The sequence below is a fragment of the Poecilia formosa genome, unplaced genomic scaffold (genome assembly GCF_000485575.1).
Source record: "Poecilia formosa unplaced genomic scaffold, Poecilia_formosa-5.1.2 Scaffold177, whole genome shotgun sequence".
NCBI classification, from domain to species: Eukaryota; Metazoa; Chordata; class Actinopteri; order Cyprinodontiformes; family Poeciliidae; genus Poecilia; species Poecilia formosa.
Genome location: NW_006800116.1, coordinates 626,388 through 647,233, shown reverse-complemented (window position 1 = coordinate 647,233; position 20,846 = coordinate 626,388). Strand labels below are relative to the sequence as shown.

The 20,846-nt window shown below is 37.7% G+C and overlaps 1 protein-coding gene across 4 annotated transcripts in view; it reads left to right on the top strand.

The window, feature by feature from the left end:
* Positions 1-20,846, top strand: part of sgcd (sarcoglycan, delta (dystrophin-associated glycoprotein)) — a 208,334-nt gene that overhangs the window by 118,895 nt on the left and 68,593 nt on the right. For all 4 annotated transcript variants that reach the window (XM_016678248.1, XM_007565491.2, XM_016678249.1 and 1 more), the window contains one exon: positions 17,865-17,966. In XM_016678248.1, the coding sequence (XP_016533734.1) occupies positions 17,865-17,966 (102 nt within the window). The remainder of the gene's footprint in view (positions 1-17,864; positions 17,967-20,846) is intronic.

Genomic DNA, 20,846 nt, shown 5'->3' with positions numbered 1-20,846 from the left:
CTCATGAGAAGCAAAGTAATTTCTGAGTAATTGTGCCATCAAAAGTTATTAGAATGATAAAAAAAGAATAATTTGTTATTTTGTCTTGTAAACCTGGAGCGAGACGGCACAAACGGTGTAGCCTAGTAATGAAAGGTTACCTATTATGCTTCCTTGAACAGGTTAGGGTGAGTTTATGGTTTATGTTCATTACATTTCCTGCACAAAATAATTCTTAGATTATCAAATTCTGGCCAGTTCTGCCCATTTTGAGCTCCTTTCAGAATGACCTGTTTTAGGACCTCTTGTCACTTTAAGTAAGCTTCGCCACGCCCCCCAACTCAACATTTACACTCACACATGAACAGATGCGCAAGTATACATGATTATTATGAGCGGAGCCTCCAGCACAACCTGCAAGAATGCAACAAGTAGTTTCTGGATGGTAAGTCAACAACAAAGCACTCCTCTTTTCCAGCAGCCATTATGCAGTGCATATGTCGGTAAATCCAGCTGACCAAATGTCTTGAAGTTTGCTGGGGTTGCTAGGTAACGACGCTGTGCAAATGAATTATGACCTAACATCCGTCAGGTTTTTCAAAATAGCTCATTTTCTAGACACAAGAAATTAACACATTAAAAACTGCTGGTTGTTTCATTTTAAGTGCTGGGGTTGTTTTTAGAAGCAACTGGAAGTACAAAAATATGCAAAATGTGAAATTTGAATACTAATTCCCCTTAAAAACTGTTTTTTAGGCTTATTTCATCGGTAAAGTTGTTTTTCTAGTTCAAAGGTTTTTATTTCATCTTTTCCCTCTTTTATTTATGCGGTTCTTCCTTTATCCTCTCCACACTGCTTCCGCCATTGATCCGGCTCTGTTTACACTTTTGTTTGCCTGAAGACATTGGGAACTGTTCCTATAGAGAGGGTATGGACGTATGCGGCTGGTACAATGGAAAATAAAAATGAAGTCATGTCTGTTTTCAGGCACCAGCTCAGTCACGAAACATCTGAGGAGGTTCAGTAGGTAAACATCTCCGGGTTTGCTGCTGATTGTTGCTGCTGCTTACGGGAGAAAGAGCAGTAATTTTCATCTTGATTGCAGTCTGCCTTCCCTGCATCCCCCATGGTGTTTCACTCATGCAGAAGAAGGAAGAGTAATGAGAAGTCAGAGATGAATAAGTAGGAAGCTAACACTGATGAAGATGTTTCTGACAATAGTATTTCCATATTTTATCTGTTGTTTTTTTGTTGTTGTTTTTTTTTCAGTTTTAGATCTGTAGTGAAGGTGTTCCATCATAGAATGAAAGTTGTTCCTCTACTAGTGGAAAATAACCACAGCGCTTCAATAAAATCTGAATACCTGAATGCCATTAATTGTTCACTTAATGTCTGTTCTTTACCAGTACCCATCCCAACAAGTCATCCTGCTGATTTATTTTAACATTGGTGTCTATTTAAAAAGTTAAATGGTAAATTACTGTCTAAACATACATTAAAATGTTAGTTGTAGATCCAAGTTTTTATATTTGTGCAGATTTTCAATTCAAAATCAAAAAGTTTGAAAATCATCCATCCATCTTTTGTCTTTCGCTTATCTAAAGCCCTTTTTGCACTGCAGGGTCCAGTCTGGCCCAGCCCGTCTCTGTTCAGCTTGGTCCTATTGGTGCTATGGCCTTGGTCGTTTTGCATTGAGCAGAATACGTCATGTAAATCAACTTGTTGCTAAAGCTACCCAGGTGACCAGGTGATTGAGCTGGGTGGTGTGATTTAAAATGACAAGAGGTCCTAAAATAACATCATTTTTAAAGGACCTCCAAATAGGCAGAACTGCCCACACTGAAATCTCATTATGTTACAATAATTGTTTCGCAAAAAATGTGTTGAACATGTTTTGTGTTGCACATAATCCTATCCCAACCTGTTCAAGTAAGCAAAATAGGTCACCTTTAAAGTAGTTCAGTGACTAAACTTCTGACTGTCGATGAGACTGAAAGTAGCTCAACTAAAGGTTGAAGGATAAAAATAAGATCGGCAGTTGAAGGGCTTTGGACTTTTGACTGGGTGTTTTCCCAGGTCGCTTAATCCATTTTTAGTTGACTGAAAAGAACCAGAGAGCAGGACAATTAAGCAGCACTGGATTTTCTAACTGTAAAATGAAGTTACAGCTGAGGACACTAATTATGTTTGAGGCAGAGTCGACTAAATTCATAAATTCAGCACTCGGGGGACGACTAATAAAGCTAAACTTCAGGCTTTTATAGCCCCTAATGGGAAAATTAGCTTGCTCCAAGACATGCAACCTAATGTATAATTACAGAACATGGGGAGATTAAACACCAAATGGTGGTAGTGAACAGGCATGTTATTGAAACTTATTGTGCTCCTGAAGCCGTTTCACTTTGTGCTTTTACTGTTTAAAGCTCAAAAGATAAAAATTCAATTCCTGGATGACAAAGTGAAAATGTACAAATATCCTGCTTTTCTGACTGTGAGATGCCATATCAAACCTTACTTAAGTTTTAGTGTGAAAGTAAATGCTTACGGCCAACATTTAAAACTAGAATTATCTGTAACAAATTAGCTTTATTTCCACAGAGATATACTTTTATTAACATATTTACATCTTATTTTAGCTGCTGAAAGTTTCTTGCATTCCAACTTTGTCTTTGTCCTTCATTCTGCGTCTTTGGTTCAACTCAGCATGAAGCAAAAAGTGACTCTAATGTACATTTATGTGCCCTTAACATGAATCAGATAACGTTAACAACATGAAGAGTCCTGAAAAGAAAAACTCAAAAAAAAAAAAACTTTTGGGGAAATTTTGCCCCAAAAGGAAACATAAAATTAAATTTTTTTAAAACTAAAATAGAAAAAAATATATAAAATTCTCAACTTGATGTTTTTGACCCACATAGTGAAAAGTTTGGCCGCAGCTGGTGTAGAGAGCACCAAACAATACATGTTCAGGGGCCTCAATCCAGGCAGATGAATCAGCCATGATGTTGGGTCCTGCGCTTTAAAACACAAATTGTGATGGGGATAAATTAGAGATAAAAGAATTAAGCATCAATGAACTAGGAATGCTTGGGATGCAATTTACCTGTCAGGAAGCAAAGAAAGCCCCATCAGTCTCTGATGTCCTCAGTTCTCCACCGAGTGATGAAGACCGAGACTATTTGCAAAACTCACACTTATGAAAACCACAAATCTTCTGCTAATGAGTCGTTAGTTGGCTGCTACTAAAGATCAAATGATGTGATGCTTATTAGTGTGAGCCCGACAGACTCAAACAGCAGCGCTCCGGCTCCGTAATTACTTCAGCTGATGTACCCTTCAGCAAGGTTCTGCACATCAGCGTTCTCAGTTAATTTCGACAAGAGGTCACCTGGCTCTTTTCTCTGTAAAGAAACTATTTGCTTCAGTGAACTTATTTCAGTCACAGGCAACCGAGGCAAGGCCTTTCTGGATTTAAAGAGCTTTTATTTTATGTCACAGTGATGCGACACTTTACTGATGTTTGCTAATGTTTGCTGAACCACCTCTTCAAAATAAAATAAAAAAAAACCCTACAAAGCGAGACACCAAATTACTTGCTTGAGAATATAGTTGACAGTATGTCACAATAAATGGTAACACTTTATTTGAAGGGGGTGAATAAGACTGTCATGACACTTTCATAAACATGACATAACACCTGTTATGAACATGAATAAGCCTTCATGAATATTTATGACTGTTGTCATAAAGCGTCATTCGGTAAATTATGACACTTTTAATACAAAGTTGACATTATTCAAAATGTCTTTGTTATGACAACTCGACATTAACCAAGAAATCATTACTGTTTAAACTTTACCTTTAATAACATAAAGTTACCTAATTTTTAAAGTGCAATCAGTAATACTTTTATAACAAATTTATATCAGTAATGATTTATTGGTTAATGTCAAGTTGTCATAATGAAGACATTTTGAATAATGTCAACTTTGTATTAAAAGTGTCATAATTTACCGAATGACGCTTTATGACAACAGTCATAAATATTCATGAAGGCTTATTCATGTTCATGACAGGTGTTATGTCATGTTTATGACAGTGTCATGACAGTCTTATTCACCCCCCTTCAAATAAAGTGTTACCCAATAAATTAATCCCAGGATAAATCATTTATTTATGCGTGATTGTTTTTCTCGTGTTTCTTTCTACCAAAAACTAGATGACAAAAGTCTTCAGTCTGGTGATTTGGTCTCAATTTGCCAACTTTTGAAGGACAGTGGAACATAATTCCATGTTTTTCATGGAAAAGTCACCAATTTATGGATTTTTTTTTCTTCACCATATCTAAAATATTCAAAAGAAAATGCAGCAGAGGAAGCTGCATACCAAGATGCAATGCTACTTGACCTGCTATTGGTTGGAGCTTGCAAAGCAGCCAATCCTGGACCACACTTTATTCTCCATGGCACTTGTTGGCTGTAACCACAAAAGCGGAAATAAGGGAGAGAGTAGATGTTAGCCTCCATTATATTGCTAAGACAGTTTCCACTGTGTATTAATGTGCATAAATGTATGTTTGGCATTTTTAACTATTAAAATAGGCAGTTATGAGTGTTTTTAGAGGAGGTCTCAAGCATTTGTGAATTTTAGCTACTCATTGGTGGTTTTGGTCCCTAAATGAATAACGGGGTCCAGTGTAATATGTTTTTTTGTGCTATCTCATAATTGTCAATTGGAAAATGGTTTTCAATCTTTTAAAAAAATCCCATTAAAATACATAAAGGTTTACTACTAGCTAATATATTGTAAGACTGTATTTTCAACTGTAAGATTGTTTCACTGCTGTCCACATGAGGTGAGACCAAAAATAAAGCTCTCCAGCTGGATTATTCAGTATTTCCGTGGATTTAATTTAAAGTTTCTGGAATAAAAAGGTTTTCTCAGGACATCCGTCTGCGTGGAAGCACCACAAATGCTGCATCTGTGCGCAGCCTCTTCCAGTTCTGAGCTTTTGATGTGGGGCATATTAGATCTGTTCAGTCTCAGAGCTCCCACCAGGCTTGTTTCCTGCAGCGTCTTCCTCAAAACAAGAGCTAATTCCCCCTTCTTCATGTTTGGCATGCTTTAAAAGCTGCAGTGACGCTGACATGAACACAGTGAGAATGACAGAGTCTAAATGGAGAACTCACATCTGCATCTGATGGGTTCCTGTCAGGGTCGTGATCTTGCTTGATGTAGATAAACGCCGACTGTCTTCTAACCGGCGGTAAGGATCAATATTAACATCGACTAGTTAGGCTGCTGTTATGTCCTGCCGAGCGACACCAGGGGTTGGTTTTTGTGCTTGAATCTGAACGGGGAGGGTGGGTACTGTCAGAACCAATTCAGCCGTCTTAATCAATGACAAAACACTGATGTGTCCAGGCTCTGGGAAACAGATATTCTAGATAAAGTTTTTATCTACTCCCAAAGCCCACCATGCTGTGCCAGTGTCTCTTTCTCACTTCATCTTTGCTGTGCCTATTATTTAAAGAGTTTCATGTGGAGCTGTCTGAATGATTTCAGCCTTCCACATGTTTTCTTTTCCCATCCAGCTCTATTTAAGGTGCATATGTCTCCCGTTTGGGGCTTTTCAGGACTGAAAAAAATGCATGAATTAGTTTTTGTTCCATTTTGACAAGAAACTCTTTATGTAAGATGACAATAGGATGATTTGGTAATTGTAAAGATGGGTAAAAAGCACTTAAACCACTAAAAAAATCACATAAAATTTATGTAACTCAAGTATTGTAGTGATTCATCCTTTGTTTTAAGTTGACTGGATTTCATACACTCTAAACTCTTAAAATCTTACAATGTATTTGGTAGCTGTGATCTAACTGTGTATGATCTACTTGTCACTACCAAAGAAAGCAGGTAGACGGTAGCAAAGAATCTTTGAATCTTCCTGTTGGAGATCTGAAACAAATGCTGGCATCTTGGGGTCACCTAGTTTAACCAGAAGCCATGAGCTGCTATCTACATACCAACTAAATATTCTTGCTTTGCTTCTTCAGGGTTTGGATAATCTTCTACAATGGTGAGCAACAGTAACTACAGGATTTAGCTAAAAATAATACACTAATCATAAACATTATTACTGTAAACTAAGCTAGCTAAGCGCTATAGCAACATTTTTTTGGTAGTAGCTAGTGCTAAATCACTAATTTCAGTTCAAATTATATTTACCTTTGAAAGACTACAACCAACTGTTCTCTGCTGTCCATGTTTTAGTAAATTAGTGGTTTCAAATGTATCTGGAAGAGTTAACTTACGAGAAGTTAAGTGCACTAGGTATTTCCAAAGTTAGCAAAAGCGCCAAACGAAAATTAGCTCCGCTATTAGCAGATTAGTGGAAGTGTGCTGACCACTGGTATTCTATAATAAATGGGACCTTCGGGTTGGATAGCCTTTTCCTTTATGAAACCATCTCAACATTCAAAATTCCATTCTGTATTTAGTCAGGTTGTTTTTCCAACTAGAAATTGTTTGATATGAAACATTTAAGTAAAAATAAAAGACTGAAATACTTTCTCATGGCACTGAGTTTTATCAGTTAGTTTTTTTCTATTACTTCAAATGTGAAAACTTGGTGACTGGGGTTTCTTTATTCTGTCTTATCTTCATTTTGCCAGTTGTAATACAACTTCATTTCTTCAACATTTACCCAGAATTTCACCAAAATATTTACTTTAATTAAGCTGTTAAGAGCATAAAGATGGAAAAAAATTTCCTTTTGTTCCTCCATGTTCTTCAAGAAACTGATTTAAATTGATAAATCTAAGCAGCTCCACATGCTACTATGAAAAGAGCAACAACAAAAAACAGACTTTTTTTTTTTCTACAGGTACACCATGTTTTTCCAAAGAATGGACATGTCTGCTTGTAATGATTTGTGCTCTGCCCTCTTTGCCGTATCATTTTTTTTTTCCTTAGAAAAACAGCGATAGCATCTTTATTTGTCCCAGAGTGAGTAATTATTTTAGCTGAAAAAGGGCAGGCAGTAAGTCATGAACGGGTCAAAACACGAATTGAAGGAATCATGTCGGGTCAGGCAAGACATCCAGTCCACTTAGAAAGAAGACATCATCTTAGGACCTCCAGAGTCAACAGCAAAAAAACAAAGAAGGGGGCAACTTGAAAGGATGGACTAGAGAGATTTAGGGGATTCAGTTTTAAGGTGATGACTTTTTTTTCTGTTAAAAAAAAAACAGGAGTGTAGAGATCTACATTTTTATGCAACCTTTGTCTTAAAGGCTTTTGAAACTTCTTCAGATCAAAGAAATTTAAATTTTTATTCCAGTGGCAACCCATATTTGTGAAACTGTGGAAGGAGCCCTTAACCTAAGGTCTGCTGCTGCTAAAATCTGAGCCTCACCATTTTCATTTGCATTTCATGAAGAAGAAAGGTTTGCTCAGTGTCTTCTTCAGAAGTTTTTGTCTTATTTTTATTCAGCAGATCTTGGTGCAGCGCCACCACAGGCGAGAGGGTTGAACAGGTTTTTCAAAGAGTTTGATTCGTTTGACAGTGCAGTGTTGAAGGTAACCACACCAGCTAGAAAATGTAACTAATATTGCTATTTTTGTCCCCAATCGAACCAAGTCTTTCAGACTGCCATGTGTAAAAATACCACCAAACTTCTCCAGAACTTTGTCCCTGACCTGTCTGCTGTCTACTTGGTCTTCATGATGCTGTTTGTTCATTGATGGTCTGTGGTCATTGGGAACTACACAAAAGGAATTAGTTTCAATTAAGTTTTTTGGGGGTATCACAGTAAATTAGAGTAAAACATTTTTCAAAGTACGCATCGTTGTACTTACATGAATTGCTTAGTGTTGTTACAATTCCTAAAATCTCAGTTCTCAAGGTTTGTTGAAATACTGAATAGCTGGTCTGGGTTGCTATATGGAGAAAAATCCTGGTGCAAGAGGAAGTAGAGCTGATGGCTTTAATCTTCTTTCTGAAAAAGCGGAAAGCTAAAATACTTGGAGACATGTGAATGAAGGCTGAAGTCAGAGAGCTTTGACACGGAGGAGGAGATTTTTAAAGGAAATCAAATATTAATCAGGAAGCTCGTGGAGTTGTCCAAGGATGGGAGTGATGGGCTTTTGGGATCAAGTTCTGATATTGTGCTTTGCTTTAAGGAGTACACATTTTACTCCTCGCTCTTTATGTAGACTTGCACAGTGGTTTTAGGTTTCGAGTAAGTAAGAAATGTATTTTGAAAAAGTTTAACCAGGCTCTGAGACGTGGTCTTGATGGTGACCGGACTTTGCTTCTGTCTTTGATGAAACTTTGAAACAAAGTACCATTAAAACTGCCAATTAGCCAACTGTAATTACTTAATAATCAAGAGGTAATTACAGTAACTTACTGTCAAAGTTACTATCACGATATCTAGAGTGTGTGTTGGGAACTTTTATTCCTGTTAAGACTGGCTGTCTTGAATCGTCCTTGAAGTTAAGACATAAAAGGTTTCTCTTTTGTTCTGTTGAATTTATTTCTGTCATTTCCACAAGATCAGTTAAAAACTGTCATCTGAGTTCAAACATTCAGAATAAAAAAAGGGGAAAAGCACATGTACCTGCCTTGTAGACAACCTCTCTAGTGAATATGTCAACCATTTGGGTTTTTTTAGGACCGAATGAAGAGCAGGAACTAGTTTTTGTTTTGTAGACTGCATATAAACCCAGGCAAGCTCATCCCGTCACTTAGCAATCCCAGAGGAGCTCCAGCAAGTTTGGTCAGCTGGCATAGCCACTGTATAATGGCTGCTGGAAAAGTCAAGTATTATGTTGTTGTGTTGACTTACCATCCATAAACCACTTCCTGCATTCTTAATGGTTGTGCAGGAGGTTCTGCAAATGCTTTTCAGAGATGTAAAGTTGTATAGATGCACATCTGTTTGAAGCCATTTCCACGTACTAGTTGGGGGCGTGGCCAACAGCTGTTTATTTGGATTTAAAGTGACAAGAGACCCTAAAACAGATCATTCTGAAAGAAGCTCAAAACAGGCAGAACTGAAATCTTATCATGTAAGAAAGATTTTGTGCAAAAAATCTCATGGACATGTTTTCTTTAAACAATAGCCCTACCCTAACATGTCCAAGGAAGGTCATCTTTGCAGTTACATTTGTCTTATGTTCATAGTGATGAGGTCCTCCTGTGACTAATCAGTGTTTCTCTGAGTTTAGTGTCACTTTGGAGCAAATTCTGCCTAAATATTAAGACAAAATGAAGAGAAACCTAAAGGAAGTTCCTCAAATATACACTTTTCTAAGGTCTGAAGGAAGTTTACCGTCTCATCTTTCAGATGTTTTTCAGTCCTTAAATGTAAACAAAATCAACTTCCATGTCTGCGTGTTTATTATTCCATCAAGTGAGCGGCAGCTTATGTTTGGTCTCTTTGCTGCTCTCTCATCCACCACCCCGAGCCTGCAGGCTTTTACTTTCACCCTTCAATCACCGTCGGTGTGAAGTCCTTGATGGTACACTGGTGTTGGCCTCCGAGGGCCGTGGCATCCATCCCAGATGAAGACAGAGTTAATAGGAAATCTATCAGCCTCTGTGACACTGACAACTGGCGGCTGCAGGTGCAGGCAGCAGAGGTGGCACCTCTGAGAAGCCCCGCTGCTGTTCTCTATCTTTTCATGAAAGCAAACATGCTGCTCTGTCATCTAACGTGGAACCACACCATGTTTTTCTGTTTGAATTTCTTGTATGGAAATCATCAGTTGGAAGATGTGGGATAAATATGGATTGCTATTATTCTAAGCTGCTCTGTGTCTGAGATTTATTTATTTATTTTTTATTAAATAAAGTTTCAAGCAGTTTCAAGGAGTTTGATGGCTGAAATCTTTGATTCCCATTCTGTAGAGGAAAAGTCTAATAAACCATCAGATCAACATTTGACCCTATGGGGTTGTTGATATGTGATTGACTTGACCAGAAATGTTTATAGAGTTTGAAGAGTTAGAGGGTTAGGCTAACCCTAACCCTATTGGTGTTAATGTATGAGACTGTACCTTTCAGATGTGGTGGAACCTGAGAATTACAACATGGATGTGGAGGCAGTAAATCAGCAGCAACCGTCTGCTAACCTTGTGTTGATATTGACCAAAGTTGGAGAAAAATGATTCACACTGGAACTGGGTGACACAACTTAAAAATAAAATGTCAGATGTTTTCATACCAGGTCTGATGTTTGATTTTAATCCATTTTTATTGTCACTTTCTTTTCTTCTAAAAGTGAGAAAAGAACGATTCAAAAAGTTGATGTTTCTTTACATATTTTGTAGCATTGCCTGTGGGATAGCAAAGGGGTTTCCATCCAGAAGCTAATACTGTTTGTGGATGATAAAAAACTGCACACATATATACTTAGACATTTTGAATGGTTTATGAATGGCAAAATTGTTTTCATGCAGTCTGACTTTTCAAAATGCCACCAGGAAGAATAGCAGATGCGTAAAGGTCCACAACAATTTGACTTCCCAGCTTTGCCCACTCATGAACATATGCAGTCATTACTCTCTCTACTCTTTACTCCTATTTCTCTGTGTGTTTATCTGTTTTACTCAGTCTTATCTCATCCTGACTCCATCAGGACCACCTTCCCCCCCGGCCGGCTCTCCTCCCTTTCATCTTTCATTCTTTGGTTCTTTCTCTGCCAAACTCCCACCTCCGTCGGCTTTCTCATCCCGTTGATGGATGATGCGGCGCCACATTGAGGGCCTCAATCAGAGCAGGGAGGAGGAGGAGGGTGAAGAGCAATCTCAAAGCCAATTCGGCTGATAGCCATCGCAGGGTGTTGCTACATGACGCTGCAGCTATCAGCCACGTAGCCACAGAAAGAGAGCAAACCTCTGCAAGTTGCTGCTCCAGGTGGTTCATTGCTCCAACAGTACAGAAACTTTGTTGGTATCAAAAAGACAGGATGTAAAATGTATTAGTTTGGAGCAGAGCCATGTTGGTCCCAACTGGCTGATTGAAAGAGCGTTCAATGAGATCCATTGTTGCTCGCTGAACGCAGCGTCTTTTTACCATCTGAGTGCTTCTTGGCAAATGGTGCACAGGTGGCCAGAGTCTTTGTTTATTTGCATCTGAAACACAAAAGCTGAGTATGCTGGTATATGAGGGAATACACATGAATCGGTAGTCCTACAGTATTCACAATTCATTTGCTTTGTTATTGGGAGATTTTCATAAATTCAAGCTCCACAAATTACAAGCTTAAAGATGGCAGGCGAGGGGTGTCCAAAGTGCGGCCCGGGGACCATTTGTGGTCCTTGGACACATTTTTTCTGGCTCCCAACTGCAGTTCGAAATGACACAAATTAATTAATGGATTTTTCTATTGATTATTCTGACAGTCGATTAATTGGAACTTATTCACAGCTTATTTTATACAATATTAGAAAAATGTTTCAAATGCAAATAAACAAATCGCTCAATTCCTTTGTTAATAAGAAAAAAAATAAATTTCTTATTGCCAAGAAGGCAATAACGTAGCTTTTTTTTTTTTTTAGTAAGCACTTGAACATTTGCAGTAATTTGCAAAGGATGCATTTGCAGCTAAAAAATACTTCTAACATCAACATGTGAAAAACTCAGCCATTTTCGGCTTGTCTTATCAATAGATTTTTGGATTAACCAACTAATAACTTGATAGCAAAAGTTGCTTAACAGGAGATTTTAGAGAATTTAAACCAGATAAAGCGACAACTGTATGACTTGAGGAGTTCAGGATGGAACGTATTTATAGACAAATACATTTTTCTTAAATGCAAAATGTAGAAATTTTTGTGCAGTTTTGGCTTACCTACTGTTGTGGACATGTTGTTTCAAAAAAGTCCTTTCTTAGAGTTCTTATACTAAAAGTTAACAATTAATCAATTCCTTTTAGTTGATGATTATTTAAATCATCAATACATGTGATTAATTGTTTCAGCCCTATATGTGATGCTCCACACTGGTTCAGATAACAACTCCTGGATCCAGAGTTAATCTTTGAGTTACTAAAACACTGTTTATCTGAGTTGTTTGTCTCCAGGAGCTTTCTGTGAGTTATTTTAAGCAGCAGCAGTTTCATCGTATCATTAAAGCTATAATAACGGCCTTCAGCAGCAGAGTGTGAGAACATTCAGGAGTTTCTTTTCTCACTCCTGGGTGTAACAGTTCAAACACTTGATCCCAGAAGACCTTGTCTTGCGTAGGAGTATTCAAACACAGCTTTCACCTGTTAAACATGCAGAGCAGTGATTAGTGTGCGATGTGCAAAAAGTCCGACTCTTTGTAATATTTTCCTAAGAGACGTCTATATTTGCTTTAGCCTCGGGTGGCGGATTGATGCGTATCGAGCAGACACTCGATAAGAGGCCAGCAGCTCAGTGTTATTGACAGCAGCGCGTCCTGGCCCTCTGAAGGTGTCAGCTTTACAGAGTGGGGGAGAGAGAGGTTGAATGGATACCGATAAGAGGACAGATATGAGCGAAGACACAGGGTTAGCATCAGTCTTTGTATTTCTGCTCGTGGTTTTTCCTTCTGTTTGTGGTGCAGCACACCACAAATAAATCTGCAGAACGACAGAAGGAACCAGAGGCCCAGATGGTATTTTACAAGACGTTTTTCACTTGCTCCAAACAGAAACTGAGTTCAAACAAAGACCACACAGAAAAATACTGTAACTTTACTTTGGCTGTGAACGCACATCAGATGTTTATGCTCAATTATGATTTTGTGGTGAAATTCTTGGAGATGTTCATACTACTAATTAAATGCGACTGAAATCAAACTTCTGTGTTAATTTACAAAACCAAAATGACCGCCATGCATAGAAAAAAAACACAGACATCACACAGCAGCACATTGTTTACAGAAGCAATAATAGATGGAGATGCTTCTGGATAGATTTTAGGTTTTATTCAGCAAGATACTTGAGATCTTGTGTTTTTACTGTGTTCCTATGTAAACACAACAAAATCACAAAATATTTTTGGTCTGGTTTCCAGTGTAAATGTCTTTGTACACTTTGAAATAATCTGCCAGTAGAATTAATACATCCATCCATTTTCTTACACCCTTGTCCCTAGTGGGTTCAGAGGGGTGCTGGTGCTTCTCCAGCTAACGTTTGGGGCAAGAGGCGGGGTACACCTTGGACAGGTCACTAGTCTGTCACAGGGCAACACAGAGACAGACAGGACAAACAACCATGCACACACACACTGACACCTAAGGAGAATTTAGAGAGACCAGTCATGTTTTTTCTACTGTGGGAGGAAGCCGGAGTATCCGGAGAGAACCTGCGCATCCAGAGGGAGAACATGCAAACTCCATGCAGAAAGACCTCAGGCCAGGAATCGAACCCAGAACCTTCTTGCTGCAAGGCAACAGTGCTACCAACTGCACCACTGTGCAGATCTGGAATTAGTACTTTTGCATGAATTTTAAGAAATTATTTATTAAAACAAGCTCCTGCATCTTTCCAAAAGGTTACTTGTTAGTTTTGCAACTACATTTATTTCAAATGTGTGAAATAAGCGTACACTTGTTTTTTGGTGTATTTTTGAATAGACCAAAAATGCTTAGTGAGATTCGTGTTTTTGCAATGTAATAAAATATCAGCTTGGGGTTGAACATCACCACGATGTTTCTACATACAGTTCCATCATTTTAATGTATCAAAACTTAAAAAAGTCTAAAATGAACCATCTTGGAGCTGAAATGCTGTTGACCTACGGCCACACACTTTGAAGCATGAGTAATGACGAACAGCAATCTGTCCACGTTGTAAAATCGTGACCGTATGGATGCGGCTGAGAAAGTCCCAGCATGGCCAGAGATGGAGGGGGGAACAGATTCAGAGCTGCAGAAACAGATGGATGGTCTTTATTGTCCCAGCATGGGAAATATGTAGAACCTATTCATGGCCTGCACATGTTCATGCTTCACAGAGGGAAAAAAGCCCAAAGCAGACTCAGAAATGTTCATTTATGAAGGGGAAGAACACATGTGAGTTTCATTTAGGTCATGAAGATACGAGGGTTTTCTTAGGAACTAATGGTATGTGGTAGGAGCTGGAGAGCAGCGAGTTAAAGGAACACCTCAGAGTATCTTTGCTGGTCACAGTTACCTTCAATTATTCATGGCTGCTCAGCTCAATGGGCCGCCTGCAGTGATCAAAATAAAAAAGGTGCAAGATCAGGAGGGAAGCAGGAATACAGCGAGTTCAGCATCTGAGCAGATCTTTGAGCTCTTCTTGTCTGTCCTGACCAACACTGCTTTTTTTTTTTTTTTTAATTGAATAATTCACTTTGTGAAATCTACAGTGAACAATCCGCAGCTTGCATCAGTAGTGGGTCAGTAGAAGTGTAATAATACAAAAATATACATATATTTCAAAGTCCTTAAATAATGTACTGACTTTGCCAAAAGTTCAGTACAAATGTTCGCCATATTTGCACACGGCTCTTAAATACGCAGATTTCCACTCATTATTGATGAAGGCAGAGAAATTGAATTATTGAACATGTACATAATTAATTATTCTGCTGGGTTAATAATTAACAAAACTGTGAAATCATACTTTGTCACATCAACCTGACCATCTCTATTTATTTGAGAGTGGTTAGACAGGAAAGTAATGAGAGAAGGGGAAGACATGTGGCAACGGTCATCAGGCCTGGACTCGAACCGTGACTGCTGCATCCAGGACTAAGCAGGGCAACACATAGACACACAGGACAAATAACCATGCACACACACTCACACCTAAGAAGAATTTAGAGAGACCAGTCATGTTTTTTCTACTGTGGCTTGTGTGTTACCCCTGCACCACCACAGCACCCCTGTATGATGTAGTTAGCAAAATTATTTACCAGTTGTGCTTATCCTGGTTTTATAAGAAACCCTGTATTATTGTAATGCTTTTGAGATGCTAGTCGGCTGATTCCAAGTTCAAGCTTATAACTTTACCTGGATGACCTCAATTTTTTTTCCCCTCACTGAGTCTATGTTGGAAGCTGGCGGTGGTGGTCACCTCCAACTGAAAAGTTAGTAGTGCTAACCCTAAAGCGCTGATCATAAACACTAGTTCTGGCTATGCTAAAGAGCTACACCAAAGTGGTGCTTAGAGTAAGCTAATGCTAAAGCGCTAATCATAAGATATTAGTTCCACCAACATTAAGGTGATATTCCAACATGATATTTTGCAGGAGCTAATGCTAAAGCGTTAGATTCAGTCTTGTAGATACCCACCATCTGCAAAAGGCATAAAATGTATTATAAGATAGAGTATCACCCTCTACTGGGTCAAATGTGTTATTGCACACCTACCTGTACTGTTGAGCTTCAGGATGTAAAGGAAAAAATTATGAACGACTGCTTATAGCAGTGGATGAACACTTCTTTGGCTCTGACTTCTCCCTTCCCAAGCTACATCCACTCACCTGCAATTAGCTCTTCTGGTTTTGTCATTTCTGTGTTTTTCTCAGTAACTAAGCTTGTCTTTCTCTTTCACTCACTGCTGGATTCTCTGTTATTCCTCCTTATTTTTTCCATTACTTCATTTGCTTTTTCTGTTTCCCAAGCTCTATACAAGTTTCTTTTATTTTTTATTTTTTTAGTAAAGAATGGAAAGTGTTTCTTGCCTACACTTGGGTCCTTCCACCACCACCCACTTAAACATGGCAAAATGTGATTTTTGTTGTTGTTGTTGTTTGTTTTGGTTCCATACTATCACCAACAACCTGAACATCTGTTGTGATTTGTTATGACACCTCTCCCAAAAATAGCTGCACCATCTCTTATTCAGGTCTCCTGAAATCCTGAAAATGAGCAGATTCTTTATTTCCTATTCAAGCAGGAAGTTAAGCTTCAGCCTCTCTCCTGCCAGAAGTGCTGCTCCAGCTCATCTTAGTGCGGGTGACAGAGCTGATCTGTATGTGCTTCTCATTGGGTTTCATCATCAAACTTTGGGGAAATTAAGTAGCAGCAAGAGCAATGAGACGTCTCATGATTCCCAACTGGGAATAATTCAGTATTTCACTTGCTCTGCTGCGACCAAAGCCCATGAATTTTAATATATTTTACGCAGTGTGTGTGGGGAGGATTATGTTTTTGGATTATCCGCAGTAAGTTTGGGATCTCATTCTGCTGGTCAGAACCTGACGAGTCAAAGGACTGAATGAAATCAGGAAGATGGATCCTTTTTATTACACATTTTGATATTTTTGTAACAATACAGTGGATCATAATATATCAATAACTAAAAGGGTGCTCTTTGTGTATTCGATCATCATTTCTGCTGGGTCAGTAGTGTTTACCTTGAACTTGAACTTCCTGCAGATAACGCTGAAATGTTCAGTGCTCTAATTCAGTGGATAAACTTCCTGTCTTCTTTCCCCTCCTCTGGTGTTTATGCAGATGTATGAAATTATTTCAGCACCTGCTGAGGGCTTGAAAAATGTAATTTTCCAAAAGCAGCATGCAGAAGCTTTTGGTGTTTTTTCCGTTCAGCTACACTAAAATTGTCCTTTAAAGGCTTCTGTTTGGAGATGTGAACATAATCAAAAACACAAAGTTTGAAGGAATTCAAGCTGCTATTTTTTGTTGTGGAGCTCAGTGAGCGTTTGAAAACAATTCCACATCCTTTGGTTATTTTTGGAATCATAAGTTTACCACCCAGGATCAACTGTGACAGAATGAGATGTAATGTGGTTGGAATGCGGATGAGATGGGTCTGAAGCCACCTGACGTCTGACAGTTAGATACGGAGGGGGCATGATGTCGTCATGCTGCATGAGGCAGAGACTCGTTAACGGCCAAAATCTGACTGTCAACAATCTGGTGCAAAAAGTCCCACACATTCCTGTTTGCATGGCAGTAATAAAAAAGTGAGAGGCATTATTATTATTATTATTATTATCATCATCATCATCATCATCATCATCATCATCATCATCATCATCATTATTATTATTATTATCATCATCATTATTATTATTATTATTATTATTATTAGTTTTTTGACATCATTATTATTATTATTTTATTTTTTATTATATTATTATTAGTAGCAGAATTAGAATGGTATGGTAATAAATGGTAATAAAAATATGAAGATCATTATTGTAAAATATTATTTTTTTAAATAAAATTATTAGTAGTACTAGAATTAATAATAATTTTATTAAGGTTATTATTATAATACAACTATAATTATCATTCTTGTTTTTTAATGAAGGAATTATTATTATATTTAGTGTCGTGTACAATGTGAATGAATATCAAGTAAAAAAATGTTAAATGCTCAAATCCAGAGATGACATCAATCAAGTAACAAAAAAGTACAACAAAAATTTAAATTAAATTATGAATCATGATCTTTGTATTTGCCTTGTAGTGACCCTGCCCCCACAAATGTGTTGTAAATAAAATATTTAAAAAACAGCCAAAAACAGTTTATGTTTATATAAAGTTTTTTGTCAAAGTTTCACCTGCCTGTATGGGTAAGAATTAGAGAATCACGTTGTTATTTTTACCATGGACTTTGGATCATTCTGGTTTTCCACTTGATTGTGTGAAACACATAATTGGAGGAAAATTGTTTCATCCATGCGTCTGTTTTCAAAATTAAAACATTAAAGATTATTGACATAAATTTATCTTTAAAAAAAAAGAAAAGGAATAACAGAAGTTTCTGCAGATGGACCGCTGGGTTCGTCCACAACAAGTTTTGCGTTCGACTGCTGTAGAATTTGTTTGTTTATGTTAAATATAAAATGCTATTTGGAAAGAGATGTTTTCTAAATTGAACTAAACATGGCTGCTTCTTGTTCCCGACAGGACGGCATGGGCAACCTGAGAATAACAGAAAAAGGCCTGAAACTGGAAGGAGACTCTGAGTTCCTCCAACCTCTCTATGCCAAAGAAATCCGGTCCAGTCCAGTAAGTAACCTCCATGTTTTTAAGACATGAATGCCAGACAGAGCTTACACTGTCTACTGTTACACTGACTTTTTTAAGAGGTCCACATTAATTCATGGTAACCTATAGAAAAGGTTACCATGAAGTTCCTATTTGTTTTAATCTGAACTTTCAAGGTTTCCTCCTAAAGGTTTGAGTTTCTCTGTTGGGTTTGACTTATATATATATATATATATATATATATGTTCCATGTAAGTTTCTGTCACAATTTCTCTTTATTTCCTTTAGATTTGTTGTTAATACATCTCACTGAACATAAAGAAAAATCCATGTTTGGTTCTGGTTCTGGATGAGTCCAAATGGTCTGGTGAAATATTTAGAAAGATGACTGACTATGGCCCTATTGACCAAAGAGGATTGTGTAGCACTAGAGATATCAATTCATGTAGATGGTGTAATAGCTCTCATTGTGTCAGACAAAAAAAAACAAAACATTCTGCTTTGAACCAGAGGACTGTCTGATATACTTACAATAGTTCTAGCAATACGAAATATGCCCTTTAATGATTTTAACATTAAAAGTGTGATCAAGACATTGAACTCTTTTTTAATGAAAGGAAAGAAAAAACAGAAAGTAGGAGGAAAAAGAAAATTTGGGGAAAGAAAAATAAAGAACAGACTAAAATTGTGAAAAAAGAGAATAAATACAATGGAGGAAAAAGGAAAAAAAGGAAAAGCAATAAAGGAAGTAAAATGTGAAAAGGGGAAAAAAATAAAATAAAAAAGCAGAAGTGATAAAAGAAAAAAGTAAGATAAAAGAGAGAGAAAAAATAAATGGGAATAAAAGTTACAAAAAATAGAGAAAACAGAAAAAAACACAGTGGGATCAAGGTGCGGTCATGTCTGTAAAATAGCTGGATTTGTTCTTAATAACTACTGTAAAACTCATCTTTCCCTCCATAAGAAGAAAAGACTGGGCATGTTGTACAGTCAGGCCAGCCGTGTCGCAGTCCAACCACGTTTCATCAGAGGTCATGACACGACATTTCCTGTTGAATATCACATCATAGGAATCTCTGATCAATATGGCTCCGTCCTCAGGTACTCTACAGCCTCTATACAGGTGCGCACATAAAATGTTTGGCTTGTGGTTTTAGGGCCTTTGTTTTGTTTTCGGTTTTCCTTCCTGTTGCTCCTACAGCAGCTACAGGAAGATGCCAGGGAATTGGAAGAGATGGGGGCCAGATAAAGAGAGAGGCACAACCTCCCTCCGTCTCTTCTGTAATAATCTCTGTGTGCAGGTAGAGGAGGGAGGGCTTGATAATGCAGGAGAGGCGCGCTTTATCTCTGTTGTCTGGGAGCTAACGTGAGCTGAGGGAGAGAATGACTGATGGAGGCGGGAGAGCAGAGGGGAGTAAAGAAACAATGGAGAAAAAGAAGAGATGGTGATAGAGACAGAAGCAGGGAGACAGATGGTGGAGGACTGAATTAGAACCAGAGAGACAGGAAGCAGGCGACTCTGGTTTGACAGAGCAACTAAATCATGCACAACATCTTCGCAGCAAAATTGAAATTAAGTCCGGAGTTCTCCAGGAAGCAGATCCAGATAACATGGATAATCTCCCCTGTGCACAATTTGGCACCCTGTTGAAGCGGCTTCATTTGGCTCACGCCAACATGTGAGCATATCTATCAACATGTGATAAATACAGAACATTAGCTGGCAGGTACATTAAAGATGGCTGCAGACTGTTTTAGTCCCCCTCATAAAATATACATATTTATTGCTGCCAGAAGAGTATTGGAAGTGGAGATGATGTCTGCTTCGATTAAACTGAGAGGGGAGATGAATATAAAATCAGGACTAAGAATAGAAAAATGAAGAAGGATGAAGAGAATCAAAACAGCCGAGGTGAGAGGAGCTGTATGGCCACATCCAACATGTTGAGCAAGATAAAAATCGTTAATTCAACATTAAATCAAGTTGGAAACGAATCAGTAAGAGAAATTTCTGCAAAACCTCTTGGTCTCTAGAGGTGTGCAACATTGCATCTTTTGGTATCAATTCCAAACCAAATAAATACAGGATATTGCTGATTCCGATACTTATTTAAGTTTGCTATATCATCAAACCTTTTAGGTGTTTTTGTGCGTTTTCCTTTAAATATTTTTTTCAAACCTAGGACAGAATTTGGACAAAGTTTACACAACTTCTAAACCAATAACCAATAAGTTTTTCACTCCAAAGGCCAATCACTGATAACCAATTACATACATACAAACAAGAAAGGCTAGTGAGCAAAAATGTAAAACCATGACATAAACAATACCAAATACTGTTGACTTTTTTATTTTGAAATGAAAAACTATTAAGCCAACATTTGCCAAAATATATCAACAGAAGGACTGTTATCTATTATCTGAATTTACATAAATTTACATAAAGTTCATAACTTGTGAAATGTGAAAGCAAACGGACATAAAAAACCAGGTCTCCAGAATTAATCAGAGATTTAACATAACACATAACATAAAGTGAAAAAAACATATTTCACAAGATTAAAATAGAAACTGCTGACTCACATCAGAAAGGTTGCGGCAGCTCAGCATGATAAAATACAGAGTGGCTAATCAAGACAAAATATTTTAGATTTTCAGAGTTGAGAAACTAGAATACAGAAATAAAACAACATTTCAAAAGGGTTATTTGAAACTAAAGTATCACACTGTCCTCAATCCGATACTGATACAGACTGATGTTACTGACTGATACAGACTGATGACTGATACTGATGTTATCAATATTTTGGATCAATCCCACCTCTACTCTTACAAGCTTTTTCATAATTTTAGTGTCTACTTGTAGTCTTGGAGTCTGTTTTGGAGTATTATCTTTAAACT